The sequence below is a fragment of the Cherax quadricarinatus genome, chromosome 2, assembly GCF_038502225.1.
Source record: "Cherax quadricarinatus isolate ZL_2023a chromosome 2, ASM3850222v1, whole genome shotgun sequence".
NCBI classification, from domain to species: Eukaryota; Metazoa; Arthropoda; class Malacostraca; order Decapoda; family Parastacidae; genus Cherax; species Cherax quadricarinatus.
Window position 1 is genome coordinate 84,119,504 of NC_091293.1, and position 25,808 is coordinate 84,145,311.

The 25,808-nt window shown below is 39.3% G+C and overlaps 1 protein-coding gene across 1 annotated transcript in view; it reads left to right on the forward strand.

Moving 5' to 3' along the window:
- Nipped-B (Nipped-B cohesin loading factor) overlaps nucleotides 1-25,808 on the forward strand; it is a gene marked incomplete in the record, with an annotated part of 502,160 nt that overhangs the window by 365,515 nt on the left and 110,837 nt on the right. Inside the window, 1 exon segment of the mRNA XM_070089404.1 lies at nucleotides 8,888-9,152. Coding sequence (XP_069945505.1) covers nucleotides 8,888-9,152 — 265 coding nt within the window.

The window sequence follows — 25,808 nt, forward strand, 5'->3', positions numbered from 1 at the left end:
CTTGCCTGTACTCCAGAATCTACATGACTATGGTGCTCTTCACACCAACTCCAAGGCTGGGGGACTGATTACCTCATCTTTTGTATGAAGTTCCACTGTCTTCAAATTTTGTCCTAGACATTTCGCCACTGGGTGGCAAAACGTCTACAATAAAGATACCCAGATGTTTGCACGTGTCTTAAATTTTCATCTTGTTGGTATTGTATACCATTCTTGTACACTGTGATCTCTAACATGACAGAAAAGAGCATTGTTGGTGTCGGGAAGCCTAAGGCTACTTTTGTTATACATGACTTAACTTGTATGAACCTTAGTCTTGTCTTTGTCTCTGTAGAAGCTGCCATTTCCCATTACATTGTCAAATGCTCCAAACTTCAGAACACACATGACTAACCTGACCATATCACGGGGCGGAGTTAGAACCCGCGATCAGAGAGTCTCAAAACTCCAGATGATTGCGTTAGCCACTGGGACAGCTGGCCACAATAAGATTCATCCAACTAGGTATATTTATACACCATAGGAAGGTTAGCATAGGCACCACTGTGACCACAAATGCAAGTTTTTACAGACGAATCTCCAGCTAGCGTGGCTGTGACAAGCTCAAGTCCCCTCAAAGCCGTCAGCAAGATGGCTTTTTCTTGTTTTGGGATTCCTTTCTTCTGTCTTGGGTGTTTTTCCTTTACTTTTTCCACCCCCTGTAGTTTTGGTCTTACCCCTTGTGGGCTCTTAGCTTTCTTGCAGTGCTCCTCTTTCGTGGCCTTCGACTGACTCCACTACCACCACCACCACCACCTTCCCTCCTACCCTTGGCTTCTACCTTCTCTTTTGCCTCCTATTTTTTTTTTTTTTTTTTTTCTCTCTCTCTCTCTCCACCAACCCCTCTCCTTCACACTACCACTTCTACTTCCACTACTTGCCTTATCTCTACCACTACCACTTCCACTTCTTACCTTACTTCTACTCCTACCTCTTCTGTTCCATCCCTGCCAGCTTGCCTATATATACTGGCTCCTCCTCTCCTTTCTGTTAGTGTGACTTTGTAAATGGTCCAAGTCAGACCAAAACATCGTTGTAAGCTCCTCTCTTCTATATGTGGGTTATTTGTCTACCACCAGTGATTCAGCATCCTCTATGTACTGATGGTATGCACTTTTGACGCATTATACAATATGGATATTGGGATATTCACAGTACAAAAGTATTATTGAGCTGGCAAATTCTCTGAGTTAGCTAAGGTGTTTGATGTCATCATCATTAGGCATGAAGCCGCTGAAAATGTACTGTCTTTGCACTCACTCTGGGTTTGGATTTTTAATTTTATGGAACTTGGAACGAACTACACAAGTCAACATTGCTTAAGAGCAGCAAGTTAATGCTTATCGCAACTGTTATATAGAAGGAAAATCAAATTTGGTTATGGTCTACATGGATTTTGTTTACATATTTGACAAGCATGACCATGGAGTAATAGCCCATAAAATGATGTCAGTAGATACAGCAGAAAATGCAGAGAAATAGCTATTCAGATTTCTAAAAAAAAAAAAAAATAGTAATAGCTATAGTAGTAGTAAACAGAAATATCTTGTCTTAGCAAAGGAAGAAAGTTCAGTACTCCAAGTCATGAACTCCAGGTAAACAGCTTCATATCATTATTGTAGATGGTACTCAAATAAGAGTTTCCTCAATGGTAGACAGAAAAATTAGATATAAAACAGTTTCAGTAGCCAAAGAAAATTATAATGAATTGCCACATATTTCAATTGCTTAGATATGGAAAGAATAAAGAACTCATAATGATCCTAGGCTACAAAACTCTGGCAGACTATCTCCCAGAACAAAAGAAGCATGTTAGAAACTTAGGAATAATACTATCAGATGACCCCTTGTTTAGAGAACACAATAAGACAAATGCAGCAAAGGTCAGAAACATACTTCATTAATGCTTTGGGGAAATAACAGGGAAAGTATTCAAGGACTCTGCTTAGCTTTGGCAGAAGCTTGTGGTCGTGTTGGAACTACTTTTCCCACAATGTATTTCTGTTTATTTTCTAAATATTTTCCAAATATGTTAATCTGGGGTAAGAACACAAAATAAATGACTGGTACAACTTTTATAATGTATCAGGTTCGTCCCTGTCTACATTATCTACAAAGAGGAAGCACACAAAATATAAACATGTTGTATATACAGTGGTGCATCATTCTTCTATCTTAGGTGAATAAATTAGCAATTGTTCACTTTTCTGTAGGGTGTATAAATCTGGGGTATTCGGAAGGAGGGATTGACCAAGAAAAGGTTTGAGGTCTGATGTACAGAAAGTTTTGAGTGGTAAGGGCTTGAACATCCCATAGATGTGTGTGTGATTGGAGACTAGTGGTTTTTTGGGATTTTGTGTGTTTTGTAGTATGAACAAGGTAGTATTTGTGAAGGTGGTGAGAAGTGTGGTGCCTAAATTTTTAGAGAGGTGGGGAGGCTTCATTTCAGAATTTCTGTGAAATTACAGAGACATCTATTGAATGAATGTTAGTGGTTCCATGTATGGGTTACTCTTTCTTGGTGGGAATGGTTGGTGTATAAAAGAATGTGTGTTCTATATACAGTGAACATTATATCAGCTACCTGCATGTTTTATTCATTATTTATGATAACCACAAATGTAGACTAGAAATGTGTGATCTTGGAGTTAGAAATGCATCTTGGACAGTCTTCCCTGTAAAGAACATAGTAAAAAACTGAACAGCACTAGATCTAAGACCAAGTGATGTAAAAAAGCATAGTAAAAAATTGAAAAATATTTGATCCAGGACCAGGTGGTGAACAGCAAGGGAGGTCAGTGAGCTAGTACAAATGTGGGGGTGGGTGAAGGAAGAGGCAGTAGGAGAGGGACAATGTTAATGTTGAGTTCTGGAAGTAGCAAGTACGATTCCTGCACTCTGAAGAACAGGTGATTATGTTGCAGTTTGGAGGTTCACTCGCCTGATGTCAGTACACTAATGCCAAGACATTGATTCATTGCATGCTGGTGAATGTGTTTCCTCTTTCTTGGGTCTACCTCTGAGAGAGCGAGCTGGTGTTTTAAAGCAAAATGATGTGGTTGTTTAATATATTTATAGATGGGGTTGTAAGAGAAGTGAATGCGAGGGTCTTGGCAAGAGGCGTGGAGTTAAAAGATAAAGAATCACACACAGAGTGGGAGTTGTCACAGTTGCTCTTTGCTGATGACACTGTGCTCTTGGGAGATTCTAAAGAGAAGTTGCAGAGATTGGTGGATGAATTTGGTAGGGTGTACAAAAGAAGAAAATTGAAGGTGAATACAGGAAAGAGTAAGGTTATGAGGATAACAAAAAGATTAGGTGATGAAAGATTGGATATCAGATTGGAGGGAGAGAGTATGGAGGAGGTGAATGTATTCAGATATTTGGGAGTGGACGTGTCAGCGGATGGGTCTATGAAAGATGAAGTGAATCATAGAATTGATGAGGGGAAAAGGGTGAGTGGTGCACTTAGGAGTCTGTGGTGACAAAGAACTTTGTCCTTGGAGGCAAAGAGGGGAATGTATGAGAGTATAGTTTTACCAACGCTCTTATATGGGTGTGAAGCATGGGTGATGAATGTTGCAGCGAGGAGAAGGCTGGAGGCAGTGGAGATGTCATGTCTGAGGGCAATGTGTGGTGTGAATATAATGCAGAGAATTCGTAGTTTGGAAGTTAGGAGGAGGTGCGGGATTACCAAAACTGTTGTCCAGAGGGCTGAGGAAGGGTTGTTGAGGTGGTTCGGACATGTAGAGAGAATGGAGCGAAACAGAATGACTTCAAGAGTGTATCAGTCTGTAGTGGAAGGAAGGCGGGGTAGGGGTCGGCCTAGGAAAGGTTGGAGGGAGGGGGTAAAGGAGGTTATGTGTGCGAGGGGCTTGGACTTCCAGCAGGCATGCGTGAGCGTGTTTGATAGGAGTGAATGGAGACAAATGGTTTTTAATACTTGACGTGCTGTTGGAGTGTGAGCAAAGTAACATTTATGAAGGGGTTCAGGGAAACCGGCAGGCCGGACTTGAGTCCTGGAGATGGGAAGTACAGTGCCTGCACTCTGAAGGAAGGGTGTTAATGTTGCAGTTTAAAAACTGTAGTGTGAAGCACCCTTCTGGCAAGACAGTGATGGAGTGAATGATGGTGAAAGTTTTTCTTTTTCGGGCCACCCTGCCTTGGTGGGAATCGGCCAGTGTGATAATAAAAAAAAAAAAATAATAATAATAATCAGTTTGGAGGGATATGTTGTGTATCTTTATACGTATATACTTCTAAACTGTTGTGTTCTGAGCACCTCTGCAAAAACGGTGATTATGTGTGAGTGAGGTGAAAGTGTTGAATGATGATGAAAGTGTTTTCTTTTTGTGGATTTTCTTTCTTTTTGGGTCACCCTGCCTCAGTGGGAGATGGCCGACTTGTTGAAAAAAAAAATCAATAAAGATTATTAATTTTGTTTAGAAATAAGTGCTTGGACCTGAATGATATTAAATATAAACTGTGATGCACAGTTATTGGAAGGGCGTATTCTATATAATTGTTAGTGTTTGCCGGCCCAGGTACAAAGCAGATCTTTGCGGACCTACAATAAAGTTCAGTACAGTACTCTGTCATGGGCCTGCCTAGGTCAACTCTGTGTTGGCAGACTCTGTACATTGTATTCATACCAAGCATCAAAATTATAATAGGCAAGCTATCATGTGTATTCCCAAGCATCAGATCCCAAACCTATAAATACCACTAGTGATAAGGTTCAGAGATCAACTGGCAGTGGTAAACATCTGTATTGTCTCTTCAGCCAGACTTTCCTTGATATTTAAACAGGGTAGATCCCCTCACTACACTATAGATTCAAAGCTATGTAGGGGTGATGCTTTGACCACCAATCTTAATAGTCCTTTTGCACCATATCCGATACGTGGAGGTCAGAATGTGCCTTCCCATAGCTGGCGATGATGTGCCTGTATGGATGGCAAGGGTTGGTAAAAAAAAGCACCCATCGTGTTAATTATTAGTGACTGGACAATGTCAAGGCACAAATTACAGAAGCAACTGATCTGGGTAAATACCTTGATGTCAAAAATTATATGAATACTGAAGTTCTTTACTAGAGGATGAGCTGTAACATTGGCTGCATTGATGTTTTCCCATACAAGCAAGCAGCTCTTGGGAGCAGTCACTCAATCAGCCAAAAGGAACTCTAGACAAGAAATTGAAATAGATGTGGGATGATGCATGGGAAGGAACCATGTCAGTGTTGTGTGCAAATTTGTGCACAGAAGAGAGATCATTCGGTAGAACATCAGATGGGCATGAGAAAGCTTCGCTGCAGTGTTGTCTCAATACTGGTCTGTCACAGGTTCCCATTACACGGATGGCTTGTCCATATGAGACAAGTGTGTGTGTGTGTGTGTGTGTGTGTGTGTGTGTGTGTGTGTGTGTGTGTGTGTGTGTGTGTGTGTGTGTGTGTGTGTGTGTGTGTGTGTGTGTGTGTGTACGTACTCACCTAGTTGTACTCACCTAGTTGAGGTTGCGGGGGTCGAGTCCGAGCTCCTGGCCCTGCCTCTTCACTGATCGCTACTAGGTCACTCTCCCTGAGCCGTGAGCTTTATCATACCTCTGCTTAAAGCTATGTATGGATCCTGCCTCCACTACATCGCTTCCCAAACTATTCCACTTACTGACTACTCTGTGGCTGTGTGTGTGTGTGTGTGTGTGTGTGTGTGTGTGTGTGTGTGTGTGTGTGTGTGTGTGTGTGTTGGGGTGTGTGTGTGTGTGTGTATGTGTGTATGTTAGTTTTATCTCCAGGAGTAACTGACGAAAGCAGTTTTGTGTACGGGAGGCAGCCTTTTGGAGCTCCTTCCCTGGGGTGAAAAAGGACTAGGTACTCATACAGTATTCCAAGTCCTATGAGAAACTAGGTACCAAGTGTGAATTTGACACCAGATGAGTTAAGACTCAGGATTCTCCCTAAGCCCAAAGATAATGTTAAGGAACCCGTAAGCACAAGCCTATAGCTGAAGGAGGAGAAAATGCATCGCAAATAACGAAAGTAGATTCATGGGCAAAGAGCTGGTATGAGGGTGTTAAACCAGTCAGTTATGTTCAAGGAGAAACTCCAGTGAAATTTTTGAAGGCTCCATATGGAAGGTTGTGTGCAGACAAGATCGAACAATGTCACTACATCAGAATCAGCCAGGAGATGGCATGAGGATGGAGATAGGGAAAACAAACATGCAGGTTGCATATAATCTATTTTATAATATGAGGCATTCCAGTTGAATAATAATAATTTTTTTTTACATCAAAAATGAAAATAGTACTCACCTGAGATGGTTTCCTTGTTTAAGCCAAAAAACTTACTCTAGTCATTTACCAGCAAAACAGGGTACCCCAGAGAAAGAAAATATATTGATCATTGCTCATTCTCTAGCTGTATTGCATATTATGTACTGAAGTATAACATCCCACCCATACACTTTTACATGTAAAGCTTTCAGTGTTTAACTGCATTCTTTTAACCTCAAGGAAGATTCCTTAATGATGGTGAGGGGTTTTTGATCCACGGAAGTGAACTTGTTTTCCCCTTCCTTAGATAAAAACAGATTGCCTCCTATTCCCAGGTGCTGTATGACCCCTACTGTTTTAGTGTTTTCCCCCTAAATGTAATAATTATAATAATCCTAGGTAGTAGGTTGGTAGACAGTAACCACCCAGGGAGGTACTACTGTCCTGCCAAGCGAGTGTGAAACGGAAGCTTTTAATTGTTTTACATGATGGTAGGATTGCTGGTGTCTTATTTTCTGTCTCATAAGCATGCAAGATTTCAGGTATGTCTTGTTACTTCTACTTGCACTTAGGTCACACTACACATACATGTACAAGCATATATGTACACACCCCTCTAGGTATTCTTCTATTTTCTTTCTAGTTCTTGTTCTTGTTTATTTCCTCTTATCTCCATGGGGAAGTGGAACAGAATTCTTCCTCCGTAAGCCATGCGTGTTGTAAGAGGCAACTAAAATGCCGGGAGCAAGGGGCTAGTAACCCCTTCTCCCGTATAAATTACTAAATTTAAGAGAAACTTTCGTTTTTCTTTTTGGACCACCCTGTCTTGGTGGGATATGGCCGGTGTGTTGAAAGAAAGAAGCATGCAAGGTTTCGGGTATGTCTTGCTACATCTACTTACACTTAGGTCACACTACACATACATGTACAAGCATATATATACACACACATCCTCCTGGATTTTCTTCTATTTTCTTACTAGTTCTTGTTTATTTCCTCTTATCTTCATGGGGAATTGGAAAAGTATTCTTCCTCCATAAGCTAAGCATGTCGTAAGAGGTGACTAAAATGCCAGGAGCAAGGGACTAGAAACCCCTTCTCCTGTATACATTACAAAATTTAAAAAGACACACTTCAATTTTTCTTTTTAGGTCACCCTGCCTCAGTGGGATATGGCTAGTTGATGGAAAAATAAATAAAATTATTCACTGCATGCATTTTTGTTAAGTAAAGATATCAAACTATTTTAGTTATTATACCACTTAAATACAGCTTCTCCTCACTTAATGACAGAGTTCCCTTCCTAAGATTTCATCAGTAAATGAATTCGTCACTCTAATGTTACCTTTACACCATTTATAACATTTTTAGTATATTTTTAAATGTTTATACAGTAATGTACTGTATATTGTATGGGTCCACATCCCTTTATCTGAAATTCTGAAATTCGAAAAGTTCAGAAAACCAAAGTTTTTTTGTGGAATGTGGAGCATCAGTCATCTCAGCATAACTCCAATGCCACCATGTGGTGGTGTGACCCAGCACTGACAGCCAGAGTGGCAGGCGTCAGTTGTGTCTCAGTGCTTGTAGTGTTCACATGTGTGTCTACTGTTCGCCGATATTTTGTTTTTGCTGAAAATCTGTGGTGAAAAAGCTTCTGCTGACCATGAAGCAGTTGAAAATTGCATTGACGAATTTGTAAAGATAATACCTGACGAAAACCTTAGTCCTGAACAAATTTACAGTGCTGATGAAACAGCTCTGTACTGGCTCTGTGTTCCTAGAAAAACATTAACAATGATTGATGAGAGAGTACCAACAGGTTTTAAGGATGCTAAGGACAGGTTAACTATTCTTGGGTATGCCAGTGCTGCAGGCACACACAAGGTGAAGATGGCAGTGATTGGAAAATGCAAACATCCGAGTTGTCTGAAAGGTGTACGCAGTTTACCTGTGCATTATTATGCCTACGAGAGAACACGGGTAACCTGAGAAATGTTTTTCGACTGGTTCAATAACCACTTCATACCAGCTGCACGAGCTCATTACAGGCAACCTGGACTAGAAGAAAACTGTAAAATTTTATTGTAAAATTTTATCCCCCTGCCGAACTTCTTGTGAAAAGTAATGTTTTCGGCATCTATGGTGTTAAATACAAATTAACATGAGAATAGTATTACTCTGTAAGTAAATTATGTACTCTATAAATATATTACTCTTTAAATAAACCGTAGTAGTATTGGTAGTCTTTATTTATCCCACTTAGCATGAATATTCAAACGTTTTTGCTGCAGTGTTAATGTTTGATTATGGGGTGCTGTCCTAGACTCCACCTTCATTCTGAAATTTGAAACACTACTGGCCCCAAGGGTTTCAGATAAATGGATGTGGATCTGTAATAAACAGAATAGAGGAAATCAGCTCTAATATTCATTATTTAGGTATGAATACTCATCAGAGCCTGTCACAAGTCTGAGTCGTCGGTAAACGAGTATGTCAATAAGTGAAGAGAGGCTGTACTTCATGTTATTTACCATTGTGTGTGTCTTAATAGTTAACTTTTCATAACTTGCAGGATGACATTACAGAACAAGTGGTGGAGACGCTTTTATATTTTATGGATTCACCTGATATGAACCTTCGTTACTACACTTTACAAGCTTTGGGGTTTGTCTGTATTCGCCATTATGAATTGATGATGGGGAATCGCTTGAAACAGCTATATCACATGTTGTTACTAGAGCCATCTGTAAGCAGTCAACTTCGAATACAAACCCTTCAAAATATTGAGACTTACCTCCAGGAGGAAGAGGTTCGCATGATCAAGCAAGACCAAGAATGTGAGTCATTTTCTTAATATTGTTGTATAGGTAATTGATTGATATAATATTTTCTTAATACTTTTTTGTACCTATGTTTGCATGTACTACCTATGTTTGCTTGAATACTGTTTGTGTAAATGATTTTGAATATATAAATGTGTTGTATTACAGAAATTTAAGCCACTGCTTTTGACTTCTATAGAAATATTTAATTTTGTTGGTAATGAGAAGTTTTACTAGTTAAAAGGTTAGGATTTTATTCTTATAAATTTTCATAGGTAATGAGAGCCAACCAATCTGGTATCAATAATACATGTTTGCATTCATATGTGAAGAATAATGGAAAACCCTGTAGTTTAAGCTACTTACTGTAAACCTGAAATGAGCAAATATATAATACAGTATACCCTTGATTTACCCAGTCCTAGAAAAAGTGAATTTAGCAACATGCGATTGAAAAAGTGCAACAATAATTCAGGTCACTCAGATAAGGTGTGAACAGTAAATTTGGGTCTAGATATGAGAGAATGGGTCTATGCAGTAAGTGTGCACCTTTAAAAAAAAAAAAAAATCCTGCAGCCGGCTGTACATAATGAGAAAAATGCGACCATGTTTATGGTTTAAAACGGCAACTTTGCAGTGTGTTTTCATATATTTTTTGTTGTATTCTTGGTCTCTTATGATAAAATAGAAGATACCTGGGGAGGGTTTCAGGGGTCAACGCTCCCACGGCCCAGTATGAGACCAGGCCTCATGGTGGATCAGGGTCTGATCATCCAGGCTGTTACTGCTTGCTGCAAGCAAATTACCATAAGAGCTACAGCCCGGCTGATCGGGTACTGACTTTAGGTGCCTGTCCAGTGCCTTCTTGAAGACAGCCAGGGGTCTATTTGTAATCCCCCTTGTGTATGCTGGGAGGCAGTTGAACAGTCTTGGGTCTCTGACACTTATTGTGTTGTCTCTTAGTGTACTTGTAGCAGCACCCCTGCTTTTCATTGCAGGAGTGTTGCATCTCCTACCGTGTCTTTTGCTTTCATAGGGAGATTTTTGTGTGCAAGTTTGGTACTAATCCCTCTAGGATTTTCCAAGTTTATATTATCATGCATATTTTTCTCCTGCATTCCAGGGAATACAAATCAGTAGACATGATTTTGATTGGTTTCAGGCCTGAAAGTAGTTTAAAATTGAGCTCAAAGTAGCGAAAATGTTCAATTTTTACCGATGTTACAGAGGACACAAATTACTTCATTCATTCAATACATGTCCATCCATTCGGTCTAATACGTGTCCACAAATGCACTGACAGTATTTATACAATTTTTAGAATATTGCAGTAGTCTGCATAACAGTTAGTATATCTTTTTTTTTTTTTTTTTTTTTTTTTTTTTTGTGAATAAAAATTCAAACTGGTAAGCAAGTGTAATATATAGGAGAGGCTTGATGAACAGAGGAAAAGTTGTTTTAGTGCCAGGAATGTCTACATTGTTTATTCTTGACCCTATTTTGAAATGACAATTTTTTTATTTTGTGTGAAATTGATCACTTTTTTGGGTAGTTGAATTAAGTAAATGGGCGGTTTCTTGTACTCAATCAGTAGAATAGAAGGAATACTAGCGAAATAGCTATGAGTCTGGTCGACTGGAACAATGAAATTGAAAATAGAGCTCAAAGTGGGTAAAGTGGTCTATGCATAAACATCACTGAGATTGCTAAATTTGCTAGAGGGTAATTCCGTAAGTTTTCCATCAAATTTCATACTTTTGGTTTCATTACCTCCAGAAAAAGATTCTTTGTCATTTCATAAGAATTTTTTTTTTTAACCTGTTAACTGTCCAAACATTGATCTAGCTTCTTCCCGCTAGCGCACCAAACGTAGATCTATGTTTTATTTTTCCTGCCTCCAATTTTGCATGATTGGCCTGAGATGCCTGGTCAACATAGAATGGGTCTTAATACTCGGTGTGTGCAGTATTAAACACAATCTGGGACTACTTAGTACCTTGTGGGAGCACCAGTTCAATTGAGCACCGGCTAGAGCAAACAGCGCGGCAAGCACCAAGGATTCACCGATGTCATGTCGTATTAAAACTCCCCTTTTAAGAGGAAAGTGATGTTGACCCCCATTAGTGACTTTGAGGTGGATGTGGCTACAGGTGGTTGCAGAAATATAAAAAACCTTGATAATAACATAACCAATGTGCCACATTTGTGCAACACTCTTTCAATTTTGGTACCACTGGTAGTGTCATCCTGCCATCTTGTCGTACTGGCCAGCCAGCCGGCGGCTGGTTGACTGTCTCTATCTCCATCTGTCTGTATCTGTCTCTTTCTCTGTCTCTGTCTCACAGGTACACATACATAAATACAATTATAAATTGTATAAATTACCTAGGATAACTCAAAAAATCCACACAAAGTGCTGTACTGTGCTAGTAGATATAATGCATAATAAGCATGACTGGCAAGTAATATGCATTTTCACTTTTTCAGGAATCAAATGTGATTTTAATACCAGTTGTTTCATGAGAAACTCTTGAGACAAGAGAGACTCAGGCAGACAGAAAGACAGATACACACAAAGGAAGGCAGAAAGACAGACAAGCAGACACACAGAAAAACAGATACACAGGCAGACAGAAAGATAACAGACATAGCTAGACAGACATGTTCATGTGTAACGGTGAAAAAAAAAATAAAGCCAGGGGGTTCCCTACGTTTGAGATTTATCATAAGTGAAAAAATTAATAAAAAATTATTGTATAATTTTCATTGCAGTTCTTCTGTGAAAATAGTTTCTTTTTGGGGTTTATATGGTCACCACAGCTTACACTGTATCAAGCTATATCAGCCCAGCATGCTACTGGGAGCAGTATTCTCACAGTAGCCCAAGGAGTTGTAGCCCAGAGCAAGCAACAACATTAACAATAACCTCCCACACCATTGTATTACAATGTTATTGCATTTTTCTTGGTTATTGCTTTCTCTGATGGGTATAGGTGTGATTTCTTTTGTGTTTGGTACAGTTTGGTAAAGAAATGTGTGTTATTTTTACCAGTGTTGACATGCTGACAGCAGGTGGGGGTGGTAGCAGTAGCTGATACTACCTGCCATACATTGATATACTTATTGTATAATGATACAATAATTCTCTCCACCCACTTACATTTCAACAAGAAACAGCAACAGTTTTCAATTTTTTTTTTTCTTCATTTCCAAGGAACAACATAATTTCTTTTATATTATCTTCACTTTGGTTAACACTAATTGAATAAAACGCCAAACTTCAGGAATGTAACTCGCATATTACTTGAGGGTCTGCAATGCTAAATTTGGAAGAAAAATGTTTTGCCTGTACTTGGTTAGAGGAACTGTCTATTAGTTGTACTTCTAAACATTCATTTTGGACCTCCAACAATTCTGCCTAGTCTGCCTCATTCTCTAAATGGATTCACATTTTCTTTCAAACTGAGTGTTCCTTTGTCACACCAGACATATAGCATTCTGTACATTGGTTCTCTTGAACCATTTCAGTAACACTACCTACAGTATACTATCTTAATTAGTGGAAGCAACTGTAACTGTTGTATTCTGAGCACCTCTGCAAAAGTAGTGATAATGTGTGAGTGTGGTGAAAGTGTTGAATGATGATGAAAGTATTTTCTTTTTGGGGATTTTCTTTCTTTTTTGGGTCACCCTGCCTCGGTGGGAGACGGCCGACTTGTTGAAAAAAAAAAAAAAAAAAACTAACTGGGGAAGTGGAACAGAATTCTTCCTCCGTAAGCCATGCGTGTCGTAAGAGGCGACTAAAATGCTGGGAGCAAGGGGCTAGTAACCCCTTCTCCTGTATATATTACTAAATGTGAAAGGAGAAACTTTCATTTTTCCTTTTGGGCCACCCCGCCTCAGTGGGATACGGCCGGTGTGTTGAAAGAAGGAAAGAACTGTAACTGGATGGTAGAATTTATATTATACCATACCACCTGTGAAAAGAATCTTAGTATTTTTTTTTAACACGCCTGAACAGGTAGTTTGCAAAAGCAATTGTTCTCTTTCGACAGGCCCATAGCATAGTCCTACATCTTAAAAATTGTGGGTGAATATTGGCATCCATAGTAAGGAAAAAATTCCTGGTTATTTCATTCATGATTTTTAAACATTTACCATTCATGAGCATCCTTGTGCAGTCATTGGCAGAAATTAGCACAGTTTTGCAGTAATGTCAGGACTAAAATTGATCTTAGCCTGCACAAATTGTGGCCCAGGATGAGCATTTGAGTATGGTACTCTCAGTTGTTTATACTGGTTTGGACCATATCATACTAAAAAAATATGGAGTGGGGAACTCATTTTGTTGTGTTTTTCCATTACAAGTCATACCAGGTTAAATTCCATAGGATTATCATGCATCTCTACAGTTCAGCTGTACCTCCTAGCCACAAAGAGGAAAGCAATTAGAGATAACATCATTGCCTGACACTGGTACTTGTTGGTTTAGAAAGACACATAAGCAAACACTATAACATATTTATTAAATATGTTAGAGTGTTTGCTTACGTGTCTTTCTAAACCAACTTGTCGGTATTTATTACCAAGGTTTATACCACTGGTACTTGTAAACATCATCGTCTTTCAACAAACCAGCCATGTCCCACTGAAGCAGGGTGGCCCAAAAGGAAAAACAAAAGTTTCTCTTATTAACTTTAGTTACGTATACAGGAGGAGGGGTTACTAGCCCCTTGCTCCCGGCATTTTAGTTGCCTCTTACAACACGCATAGCTTACGGAGGAAAAATTCTGTTCCACTTCCCCATGGAGATAAGAGGAAATAAACAAGAACAAGAACTAGAAAGAAAATAGCAGAAAACCCAGAGGGGTATGTATATATATGCTTGTACATGTAAGAAAACAAAGCAGAAGTGTTACAAGAGGAGCAGAGTATATGGAGAGTAAAAGAAAGGTGAAGAGAGTGGTGAGAGAGTGCAAAAGGAGAGCAGATGAAAGAGTGGGAGAGGCACTGTCAAGAAATTTTAATGGAAATAAGAAAAAATTTTGGAGTTAAACAAGTTAAGAAAGCCTAGGGAAAGTATGGATTTGTCAGTTAAAAACAGAGTAGGGGAGTTAGTAGATGGGGAGAGGGAGGTATTAGGTAGATGGCAAGAATATTTTGAGGAACTTTTAAATGTCGAGGAAGAAAGGGAGGCGGTAATTTCATGCACTGGCCAGGGAGGTATACCATCTTTTAGGAGTGAAGAAGAGCAGAACGTAAGTGTGGTGGAGGTACGTGAGGCATTACGTAGAATGAAAGGGGGTAAAGCAGCTGGAACTGATGGGATCATGACAGAAATGTTAAAAGCAGGGGGGGATATAGTGTTGGAGTGGTTGGTACTTTTGTTTAATAAATGTATGAAAGAGGGGAAGGTACCTAGGGATTGACGGAGAGCATGTATAGTCCCTTTATATAAAGGGAACGGGGACAAAAGAGATTGTAAAAATTATAGAGGAATAAGTTTACTGAGTATACCAGGAAAAGTATACGGTAGGGTTATAATTGAAAGAATTAGAGGTAAGACAGAATGTAGGATTGCGGATGAGCAGGGAGGCTTCAGAGTGGGTAGGGGATGTGTAGATCAAGTGTTTACATTGAAGCATATATGCGAACAGTATATAGATAAAGGTAGGGAAGTTTTTATTGCATTTATGGATTTAGAAAAGGCATATGATAGAGTGGATAGAGGAGCAATGTGGCAGATGTTGCAAGTATATGGAATAGGTGGTAAGTTACTAAATGCTGTAAAGAGCTTTTATGAGGATAGTGAGCCTCAGGTTAGGGTATGTAGAAGAGGGGGAGAATACTTCCCGGTAAAAGTAGGTCTTAGACAGGGATGTGTAATGTCACCATGGTTGTTCAATATATTTATAGATGGGGTTGTAAAAGAAGTAAATGCTAGGGTGTTCGGGAGAGGGGTGGGATTAAATTATGGGGAATCAAATTCAGAATGGGAACTGACACAGTTACTTTTTGCTGATGATACTGTGCTTATGGGAGATTCTAAAAGAAAAATTGCAAAGGTTAGTGGATGAGTTTGAGAATGTGTGTAAAGGTAGAAAGTTGAAAGTGAACATAGAAAAGAGTAAGATGATGAGGGTATCAAATGATTTAGATAAAGAAAAATTGGGTATCAAATTTGGGAGGAGGAGTATGGAAGAAGTGAATGTTTTCAGATACTTGGGAGTTGACGTGTCGGCGGATGGGTTTATGAAGGATGAGGTTAATCATAGAATTGATGAGGGAAAAAAGGTGAGTGGTGCATTGAGGTATATGTGGAGTCAAAAAACGTTATCTATGGAGGCAAAGAAGGGAATGTATGAAAGTATAGTAGTATCAACACACTTATATGGATGTGAAGCTTGGGTGGTAAATGCAGCAGTGAGGAGACGGTTGGAGGCAGTGGAGATGTCCTGTCTAAGGGCAATGTGTGGTGTATATATTATGCAGAAAATTCGGAGTGTGGAAATTAGGAGAAGGTGTGGAGTTAATAAAAGCATTAGTCAGAGGGCAGAAGAGGGGTTGTTGAGGTGGTTTGGTCATTTAGAGAGAATGGATCAAAGTAGAATGACATGGAAAGCATATAAATCGATAGGGGAAGGAAGGAGGGATAGGGGTCATCCTCGAAACGGTTGGAAAGAGGGGGTAAGGGAGGTTTTGTGGGCAAGGGGCTTGGACTTCCAGCAAGCGTGCATGAGCATGTTAGATAGGAGTGAATGGAGACGAATGATACTTGGGACCTGACGATCTGTTGGAGTGTGAGCAGGGTAATATTTAGTGAAGGGATTCAGGGAAACCGGTTATTTTCATATAGTCGGACTTGAGTCCTGGAAATGGGAAGTACAATGCCTGCACTTTAAAGGAGGGGTTTGGGATATTGGCAGTTTGGAGGGATATGTTGTGTATCTTTATATGTATATACTTCTAAGCTGTTGTATTCTGAGCACCTCTGCAAAAGCAGTGATAATGTGTGAGTGTGGTGAAAGTGTTGAATGATTATGAAAGTATTTTCTTTTTGGGGATTTTCTTTCTTTTTTGGGTCACCCTGCCTCGGTGGGAGACAGCCGACTTGTTGGAAAAAAAAAAAAAACATGTAAGTGTAGTGTGACCTAAGTGTAAGTTGAAGTAGCAAGACGTACCTGAAACCTTGCATGTTTGAGACAGAAAAATGGACACCAGCAATCCTACCATCATTTTACACTCACTTGGCAGGACAGTAGTACCTCCTGGGCGATTGCTGTCTACCATCCTACTACCTAGATAAATATATTCTTCTTTCAACAAACCGGCCATATCCCAAGGCAGGGTGGCCCAAAAAGAAAAACAAAAGTTTCTCTTTTCAAATTTAGTAATTTATACAGGAGAAGGGGTTACTAGCCCCTTGCTCCTGGCATTTTAGTCACCTCTTGCAACATGCATGGCTTACGGAGGAAGAATTCTGTTCTACTTCCCCATGGAGATAAGAGGAAATAAACAAGAACTAGAAAGAAAACAGCAGAAAACCTAGAGGGGTGTGTATGTATATGCTTGTACATGTATGTGTAGTGTGACCTAAGTGTAAATAGAAGTAGCAAGATGTACCTGTAATATTGTATCTTTATGAGACAGAAAAAAAAGACACCAGCAATCCTTTTCTTCTTTCAGCATACTGGCCGTATCCCACCGAAGCAGGGTGGCCGAAGAAGAAAAACAAAAATTTATCTTATCAACTTTAGCAGTGTATACAGGATAAGGGTTACTAGCCCCTTGCTCCCAGCATTTTAATCCCCTCTTATGACATGCATAGCTTATGGAGGAAGAATTCTGTTCCACTTCCCCATGGAGAACCAGCAATCCTACCATTACGTAAAACAATTATAGGTTTACATTTTGCACTCACTTGGCAGGATGGTAGTACCTCCCTGGGTGGTTGCTATCTACCATTCTACTACTTAGAGTGATGTAACCAGTTAAATCAGTTGTGTTCTCTTGTTTAGAATATTGGTCAATTCTCACGGGTGTATTGAAGGTAGGAGAGATAGTGGATCAAGAAAATGTTCAGAGATAGTAAAATGCCTGCATACAATCAGTAAACCATTCAGACTACTGGGAACCCTTCTTCATTACAAGCATGTGCTGTGTAATGAAGAACAAATATGCTTGATTATATTTACAGCACATGGAAAAATATTCCTGAATCATGTCTATAAACTGCACAATATATGTGATGTGAGTATTATGCAAGAATTAAGAGCTTGGAAATTAGAAAATGGTGGTTACATGGAGGTCACAGAGAGTATAACTCAGAAGCCTGATGGTGGGTTGTTGTGGTGGTTTTGTCATTTAGAGAGAATAGAGAAGAATATGATGACTAGTAAGGTATAAATTCTGAGGTGGAAGGTAGGAGGGGTAGGGATCATCCCAGGTAAGGTTGGAGGACAAGGGTAAATGAGTTTTTAAGTGTTAAGGGCTTGAACATCCAACAGGCTTGTGTGAGCATGTTACAGTGAAGTGTAGACAGGGTATTCTTATGGCTTGTGTACTGTAGGGATTTGATAAAGGTAGCATAGATGAGCAGATTCAGGGAACACTGATAAGTCAGATTTCAAGGAGGTGGGAAGGAAGTGCCTGCATTCTGAAGGAGGGGTGAGGATGTTGCAGTATGGAGGGGCATCTGATCTGCAATGTTACTATACTTCTGGCAAGATAGTGATTGAGTACATGGCAGTTAATTGTTTTCTCCCACTCTCTCTTTTCGGAGTTCCCATACCCTATATTGATAGAGTTGGCTGACATGTTAACAGAAAATTATAAGTTTTTGAGAGGGACCTTGTTCACTACATGCTCAAAATTCATGATCAGCCAGGTTGTGATGGCTGTATAAGCCTGACCCTTCAGGGCAGTTTGTTGAAACTGGTGAAGGACTCTTGATTCAAGGAATTAGGACTACCTTCCTCTTTTGATCAAACCATGATTACCTCTCACTCCGAAGGCACTATAATTCCTTACTGGTTAACCCTCTGAATGGCTGTCACATAGGTCTGCTTTATTGATGCCAGGGTCCCTGTGTTTTGAGCACAGTTCCCTGAGATAACCTGAGTGGTAAATTTTGGCCTAGATATGAGAGAATGAATCTGTGTGGCGAATATACAGTGTATAAAAAAAATCCTGCCCCACATGCATAATGGGAACAGCAAAACTCTGACCTTGTGTTTGGTTTAAAATATCTGAGGTATTTTCTAGGATGTTTTTTATACTTTTATTGGGCGTTTCTTGGTATCATTTGGTAGATTGGAAGACATAATCTGAAATATAGATGATTTTGGTTGGTCAAGACCAGAAGTAACTTGAAATAGACTAAAAGAAAAAGAAATATTTTATTTTTGCTAATTTTTTTTTTTGAGGATGGGTAAGGCTTCCCTGCACCCTCTGGTCTGTTTTCTAGATTTTTAATAGGTCTGATTCAGTTATTTGCATGCCATAAACCATGAAAAATCATTCCTAATTATGTATTTTATCCCAAAATAGGATTGTGTGTGTGTGTGTGTGTACTCAGTTGAGGTTGCGGGGGTCGAGTCCGAGCTCCTGTGTGTGTGTGTGTGTGTGTGTGAGTGAGTGATAGAATTATGAATTTAAAATTGAAGGCAAGTGTAATATAGGAGAGGCCTGAGGACATGTTATTTTAGTACCTAGAATGTCTACATTGTTTATTTTAGACTTTTTAATTTGGAATTTTTTTTAATTGAGTAAAATTGGCTTTGTGCACTTTATAGGATAGCTCTAATAGGTGAATGGGCAGTTAATTGTGCTCAGTTGATAGAATGGAAGGACTAGCAAAATAGCTGAGAATTTGGTTGAATGGAGCAGTGGAATTGGCTTAATATAGGACTCAAAGTGGGGAAAATTTGTGAAGCATAAGTTTGCACCCAGAGCGCCAACTTTGCACTTGTGTAATTCCATAAGTATTCCATCAGATTTCATACTTTTGGTGTCTTCACCTTCAGAAAAATATTCTCTGCCATTCCAGAAATTTTTTTTTTTTGTTTAAGTGTGGGTACTGAGAGCAGTATTAATTTCAGGGTCTAGACAGTGAAAGGGTTATGATCTTCCTCATAATTCTAATTCATTTGGCTGCATCAACAGGCTGCTTGACCTTCAGTCAACAAGGAAATCTTGTACTGGGCTAAGCTGTGAGATCAGAGGAGTCCTTGAAACTGGTAACAGGTATATTTTGGTACCCTAAGTGGGGAATTGAAATGTTTTTATATTAATTATACAGCAAAGTTTGTCATCGGTACCTTAAATGGTTGTAAAGAAGGGGGTGTGTGGGTAGGGTGCTCCTCATAATAACTTTAACAAGATGGGTTTTGTTTGATCTCTAGTATATTAGGTGTCTCAAACCTTGGCTTGCCAGTAAACTTGCATCTTCTGTATGGAGTTTGAAGTGTTGTGAAACTATTGGCAATTGATGTTGTAGTGATACGCTTGTGTCAGAAGCTTGTGGCAAGGAAAGAAATTGTACCAATGAGTGGAGTAGGGCATATCTTTAGTAATCATATCATTGTTGGTCTGAGACAAACACTTCAGTATTTAACCCTTTGACTGTTTCAGTCGTATATATACATCTTACGAAGAAATGTGTTTGACGTATATTTTTTTTTTTTATTATCACACTGGCCGATTCCCACCAAGGCAGGGTGGCCCGAAAAAGAAAAACTTTCACCATCATTCACTCCATCACTGTCTTGCCAGAAGGGTGCTTTACACTACAGTTTTTAAACTGCAACATTAACACCCCTCCTTCAGAGTGCAGGCACTGTACTTCCCATCTCCAGGACTCAAGTCCGGCCTGCCGGTTTCCCTGAATCCCTTCATAAATGTTACTTTGCTCACACTCCAACAGCACGTCAAGTATTAAAAACCATTTGTCTCCATTCACTCCTATCAAACACGCTCACGCATGCCTGCTGGAAGTCCAAGCCCCTCGCACACAAAACCTCCTTTACCCCCTCCCTCCAACCCTTCCTAGGCCGACCCCTACCCCGCCTTCCTTCCACTACAAACTGATACACTCTTGAAGTTATTCTGTTTCGCTCCATTCTCTCTACATGTCCGAACCACCTCAACAACCCTTCCTCAGCCCTCTGGACAACAGTTTTGGTAATCCCGCACCTCCTCCTAACTTCCAAACTACGAATTCTCTGCATTATATTCACACCACACATTGCCCTCAGACATGACATCTCCACTGCCTCCAGCCTTCTCCTCGCTGCAACATTCATCACCCATGCTTCACACCCATATAAGAGCGTTGGTAAAACTATACTCTCATACATTCCCCTCTTTGCCTCCAAGGACAAAGTTCTCTGTCTCCACAGACTCCTAAGTGCACCACTCACTCTTTTTCCCTCATCAATTCTATGATTCACCTCATCTTTCATAGACCCATCCGCTGACACGTCCACTCCCAAATATCTGAATACGTTCACCTCCTCCATACTCTCTCCCTCCAATCTGATATTCACTCTTTCATCACCTAATCTTTTTGTTATCCTCATAACCTTACTCTTTCCTGTATTCACCTTTAATTTTCTTCTTTTGCACACCCTACCAAATTCATCCACCAATCTCTGCAGCTTCTCTTCAGAATCTCCCAAGAGCACAGTGTCATCAGCAAAGAGCAGCTGTGACAACTCCCACCCTGTGTGTGATTCTTTATCTTTTAACTCCACGCCTCTTGCCAAGACCCTCGCATTTACTTCTCTTACAACCCCATCTATAAATATATTAAACAACCACGGTGACATCACACATCCTTGTCTAAGGCCTACTTTTACTGGGAAAAAATTTCCGTCTTTTCTACATACTCTAACTTGAGCCTCACTATCCTCGTAAAAACTCTTCACTGCTTTCAGTAACCTACCTGCTACACCATACACTTGCAACATCTGCCACATTGCCCCCCTATCCACCCTGTCATACGCCTTTTCCAAATCCATAAATGCCACAAAGACCTCTTTAGCCTTATCTAAATACTGTTCACTTATATGTTTCACTGTAAACACCTGGTCCACACACCCCCTACCTTTCCTAAAGCCTCCTTGTTCATCTGCTATCCTATTCTCCGTCTTACTCTTAATTCTTTCAATTATAACTCTACCATACACTTTACCAGGTACACTCAACAGACTTATCCCCCTATAATTTTTGCACTCTCTTTTATCCCCTTTGCCTTTATACAAAGGAACTATGCATGCTCTCTGCCAATCCCTAGGTACCTTACCCTCTTTCATACATTTATTAAATAATTGCACCAACCACTCCAAAACTATATCCCCACCTGCTTTTAACATTTCTATCTTTATCCCATCAATCCCGGCTGCCTTACCCCCTTTCATTTTACCTACTGCCTCACGAACTTCCCCCACACTCACAACTGGCTCTTCCTCACTCCTACAAGATGTTATTCCTCCTTGCCCTATACACGAAATCACAGCTTCCCTATCTTCATCAACATTTAACAATTCCTCAAAATATTCCCTCCATCTTCCCAATACCTCTAACTCTCCATTTAATAACTCTCCTCTCCTATTTTTAACTGACAAATCCATTTGTTCTCTAGGCTTCCTTAACTTGTTAATCTCACTCCAAAACTTTTTCTTATTTTCAACAAAATTTGTTGATAACAGCTCACCCACTCTCTCATTTGCTCTCTTTTTACATTGCTTCACCACTCTCTTAACCTCTCTCTTTTTCTCCATATACTCTTCCCTCCTTGCATCACTTCTACTTTGTAAAAACTTCTCATATGCTAACTTTTTCTCCCTTACTACTCTCTTTACATCATCATTCCACCAATCGCTCCTCTTCCCTCCTGCACCCACTTTCCTGTAACCACAAACTTCTGCTGAACACTCTAACACTACATTTTTAAACCTACCCCATTCCTCTTCGACCCCATTGCCTATGCTCTCATTAGCCCATCTATTGACGTATATATACTAAAAAATTCTAGCGGCTCCAAATCAAGCAGGAGAAAGCTGGTAGGCCCACATGTGAGAGAATGGGTCTGTGTGGTCAGTGTGCACTGTATAAAAAAAAATCCTACAGCACACAGTGCATAATGAGAAAAAAAAAAACTGTGTTTTTGGATTAAAATGCCAGCTTTGAGGTGTATTTTCGTATAGTTTTTATGGTTGTATTCTCGTTTTCGTAGTCCCATTTGATAGAATGAAAAACATATTATAGAAATTGAGGTGATTTTGATTGGTTTTTCTATGAAAAGGACCTTGAAACGGAGCTCAAAGTAGGGGAAATGTTTGATTTTTGTCAATGTTCAACCCCTCAAGGAAGGTTCCTTGATGTTGGTGAGGGGCTCTTGATTTAGGGAATTGGATCTGTGCTCCAGTTCCCCGAATTAAGCCTGAATGCCTTCCACATCCCCCCCCCAGGCGCTGTATAATCCTCCGGGTTTAGCGCTTCCCCCTTGATTATAATAATAATGTCTATGTTCAAGAGTAAACAAATGATGTCATTGTCCAATAAATGTCCAACTAGCCATTCTAATATGCAGTCATGAATGGGTTGACATTATTTATGCAATTATTACAATATTGCAGTAGTTTGCATAACAGTAAATCTTCTATTTTTTGTTTGAATAAAAATTCAGAATAGAAAGCAAGAGTAATATCAGAGGGGCCTGGAGACATGACTGATGAACAAAGAAAATGTTATTTTATAGCCAAGAATGTCTGCACTGTTCATTCTGGACCCCATTTCGAAATTGGCATATTTTTAAATCTGTGTGAAATTGGCCAAATTGCCAATTTCTGATCACTTTATTGGGTAGTTGAAATCAGTAAATGGGCAGTTTCTTGTACTCAATCGATAGAACAAATGGAGTTCTAAAGAAATATTTATGAGTTTGGTTGACTGGAACAATGGAATTATCCGAAAATAGGGCTCAAAGTGGGCGAAATCGCGGATTCGTAAATATTGCCGAGGTCGCTAACTTTGCGAGAGCCTAATTCTGTAAGTTTTCCATAAAATTTCATACTTTTGGTGTCAAATAACAAAAAAAAAAAAAAAGGCACAATACCGTGACTGGAACGATACACAAATAACCCACACATAGAAGAGAGGAGCTTGGTGTCATTACCATCAGGAAAAGATTCTCTATCATTTCATAAGATTTTTTTTTTTTTTTTTTTTTTTTTTTTTTTTATTTTTTTTTTTTTTTTTTTTCAAAATATTTTGTGACACCAGGAGAGAGAGGATTTGGGGTTGCGACAGTCAGAGGGCTAACCAGCAGAAATTACTAAGATAAAACACGCAAGTTACCAGGTATATCTTGCTGCTTCTAGTTACACTTGGGTCACACTATACTTGCACGTATGTGCATACGTATACATACCCATCTGGGTTTTCGTCTGTTTTCTTAATACAGTAGACCATCATTTAACACGATAGCTCCGTTCCTGAAAAATGCCGTGCTAGGTAAAACTTTTGTTAGATGAACTGAAGAACTTATGGGAAAATAGGGTTATGTTCCTGAGAGCCCCAAAAAAGCCAAACAACTTTTTTTTTAGGCCTCCACATCTTACAAAAATAAAAGTGAATATGTAATTGTAGTTCATTGTTGTGATGTATTATGTTGTTTTTACTGCTTAAGACTACAATTGTAACAGAAATAATAGTATTTCTTACCTTAAATTGTGGGTGCTGGTGTTTGTGGATGATTGTGAAGAGAGTGTCGAGTTATGTTGTGGCCCTACTGGGCTGAGGTGGATGGTAGAGGTTCTGGTACTGACTTCAATGGTTGTCTAACTTTTAAGTCATTCAGTCAGCCAGTCAAGTCAATCAGTCAGTTAGTAAAGCCATTCAGTCAGTCAAGTCATTCAGCCAGTCAAGTCATTCGATCAGTAAGTCAATCAGTCAAGTCATTCAGTAAGTCAGTCAAGTCAGGTCATTCAGTCAGTCAGGTCATTCAGTCAGTCAGGTCATTCAGTCAGTCAGGTCATTCAGTCAGTCAAGTCATTCAGCCAGACAAGTCATTCAGTCAGTCAAATCATTCAGTAAGTCAGTCAAGCCATTCAGTCAGTTGAGTCATTCATTCAGTCAGTCAGGTCAATAAGTCAAGTAAGTTATTCAGTCAAGTCAGTAAGTTATTCAGTCATGTCAGTAAGTTATTCAGTCATGTCAGTAAGTTATTCAGTCAAGTCAATAAACTATTTATACAAGTCAGTCAGTCACACAAACTTATGTTTACCTGTTTTTATGTGTACAAAGTAACACTTCAATACACCACAGGTTATCTTTTGTCTGATATCTTCATTTTCTTCGTTATTCTAAGACTTAAATGCTTATACCTTTTCTTGCCACTTTCAGCAACACTGGTTTACCTACTGGGTGTCATGATTGCTTGACAGATACAAGATATAGTAATTAAAAGATCGAAACACAATTCACAAACACAGCTAGCTTGTAGCAAAGAAAGACTGGACTGGACACGTATGAAGTACGAATGCTGGATTGCTTGGGTGGTATTGGGGGTGGCAGGAGGTCTCCGCTGATCCACAACAAGGCAGCTGCTTGAGGAAAAGGGAATTTTTTTTTCCTTCCCGTAAACTGAACCGTGTTAAATTAATTTTGCGATGTGTTACATAAAATTGTGCCGCAATTCTTCAATTGTGCTATACCTGAATTGTGCCAAATAAACTCATGCTAAATGATGGTCTACTGTAGTTATTTTTCGTGTTTATTTCCTTTTATCTTCTTGGGGAAGTGGAACAGAATTCTTCCTCCGTAAGCCATGTGTGTCTTAAGAGGCAACTAAAATATTGGGAGCAAGGGGATAGTAACTGTATAAATTACTAAATTTAAAAAGACAAACTTTGGTTTTTCTTTTTGGGTCACCCTGCCTCTGTGGGATACCTCCAGTTTGTTGAAAAAAAAAAAGTGACTAGGGTAGTCTAAAAGATGTATGCTTCTCTAAAGTTCTTTATGATTATTATTATTATTATTAATATTATTATTATTATTATTATTATTATTATTATTCAGTGTTTACTGTCTTACCTGTGTTAGCCCATTGTATTTAGGATATGCAGTAAAATCCATCTAGGTGAATCTGCTGTGTAACATTATTTTTTGTCAAACTCTGTAAACTTTTAGCAGACCAACTCAGACTGTCATGTGGCAATGTCTATATCTGTTTACCAACTGTACTTTCTCTGTTAGCAAGTATGTCTCAGAAAAAAGTTGTGTGTCTTAGTTTACCTGAATAATGATTGAGCCTTCACCACTCTTAAGCATTGAACCAATCCTGGAGAGGGTTTTGGGGGTCAACGCCCCCACGGCTCGATCTGCACAGGTTCAGCAGTTCACTTAATTGCTCTCTCAGTTCCTGAGAGAGTAATGTGTGAGGTTAGCTTTTAATCCTTCATTACCCTGCTTGTTAAATAAAACAGGAGTTGAGCATGGCCAATCTTCTCTCTGGCTGTGTTCGGTAAGGACATTGCAAGATCAGATAGATCTTACGTAAATTTAGTCACAGTAATTCTTGTATATATGTGAGCAATTCTTGTATATATGTGTTTCACTTTGCACCAGCATATATGCTATCCTATTCTCCGTAAGACGGAGAATAGG